Consider the following 913-nt stretch of genomic DNA (forward strand, 5'->3'; position numbering starts at 1 on the left):
TTATTTTGCAACAAACTTTAACCAGCTGTTCTCAAGGTCATTATATAATTATAAGTCATGTTTTCTTTTGTGCTGACTAAAATGATTTCATTATAGAAACATTTGAATTGAGTTTTAAAGTCAAATGTATGAGGGGGGAAAAACAAAGCAAATGCAAAAACTTCATATTTCAAAGCGTTTAATTAAAAAATACAATAAATAAGCAATATATACAAATGTATTCAATATAAAAATAGGTTATCTGATAAATAATTACAAACAAATAAAGTCTTTAGATGAAGTTTTCACGCAGTGACCATCTGATTTTGTCGTAAGGTGACCTCATATCCTCTCCTCCTTGTTCTTCATTGGAAAAACTGATTGCTGTAAATAGCATTGTGTGTTGTTGTGCAGGGAAACTGTTAAAGGAAGAAAAAGGAATTATATCCCTTGTGCAATAAACAATTAGAACTCGTATAGTTATTAAATGAACATTCAGTATCTAGCAAATATAAAGTGTAATGTAAAGCCTCCTTACCATACAGGATTGTGCATCTCTGAAGTTTGAAGTAGAAGGACAGTTGTTTTCCATCTGTTGTGGTGAATCACTGAAGGTTGTAAATGTTGGACAATACTGGACATTGTTTTGGACAAGTCCCTGTGGCTCATCCAGACACCAGGTTTCTGAAAGCAGACCATTCTGAAGCCTATCTGAGGTATCTTGTGAGTAGCATCTTGATGTTGTTTCATGGTTGAAAGTCTCCTCAGACTGTTCCAGCTGAGAAGAAAGATATGAGATGTAGCTAATAGTGAGGCGAAGGGTCTCAATCTTGGTCAAGGTTTGTCCAGCAGGAGCCACTGAAGGAGGTAAGTAGGTTCGGAGATGATGGAGAGCCTTGGTCAGATCCCTCATCCTGAGCTTCTCTCTTTCACT

General features: G+C 36.0%; 1 protein-coding gene across 1 annotated transcript; it reads right to left on the minus strand.

Moving 5' to 3' along the window:
- Positions 1-344: 344 nt before the first annotated feature.
- LOC107579056 (achaete-scute homolog 3-like) lies at positions 345-911 on the minus strand (the record flags this gene model as incomplete). Its single annotated transcript, XM_016264939.1, has 2 exons — positions 345-398; positions 518-911. Coding segments are annotated over 2 exons (448 nt in total), but the record flags the coding sequence as incomplete, so codon positions are not given.
- Between the last annotated feature and the right edge of the window lie 2 nt (positions 912-913).

This window comes from Sinocyclocheilus grahami, unplaced genomic scaffold, assembly GCF_001515645.1.
Source record: "Sinocyclocheilus grahami isolate Dianchi unplaced genomic scaffold, SAMN03320097.WGS_v1.1 scaffold13855.1, whole genome shotgun sequence".
NCBI classification, from domain to species: domain Eukaryota; kingdom Metazoa; phylum Chordata; class Actinopteri; order Cypriniformes; family Cyprinidae; genus Sinocyclocheilus; species Sinocyclocheilus grahami.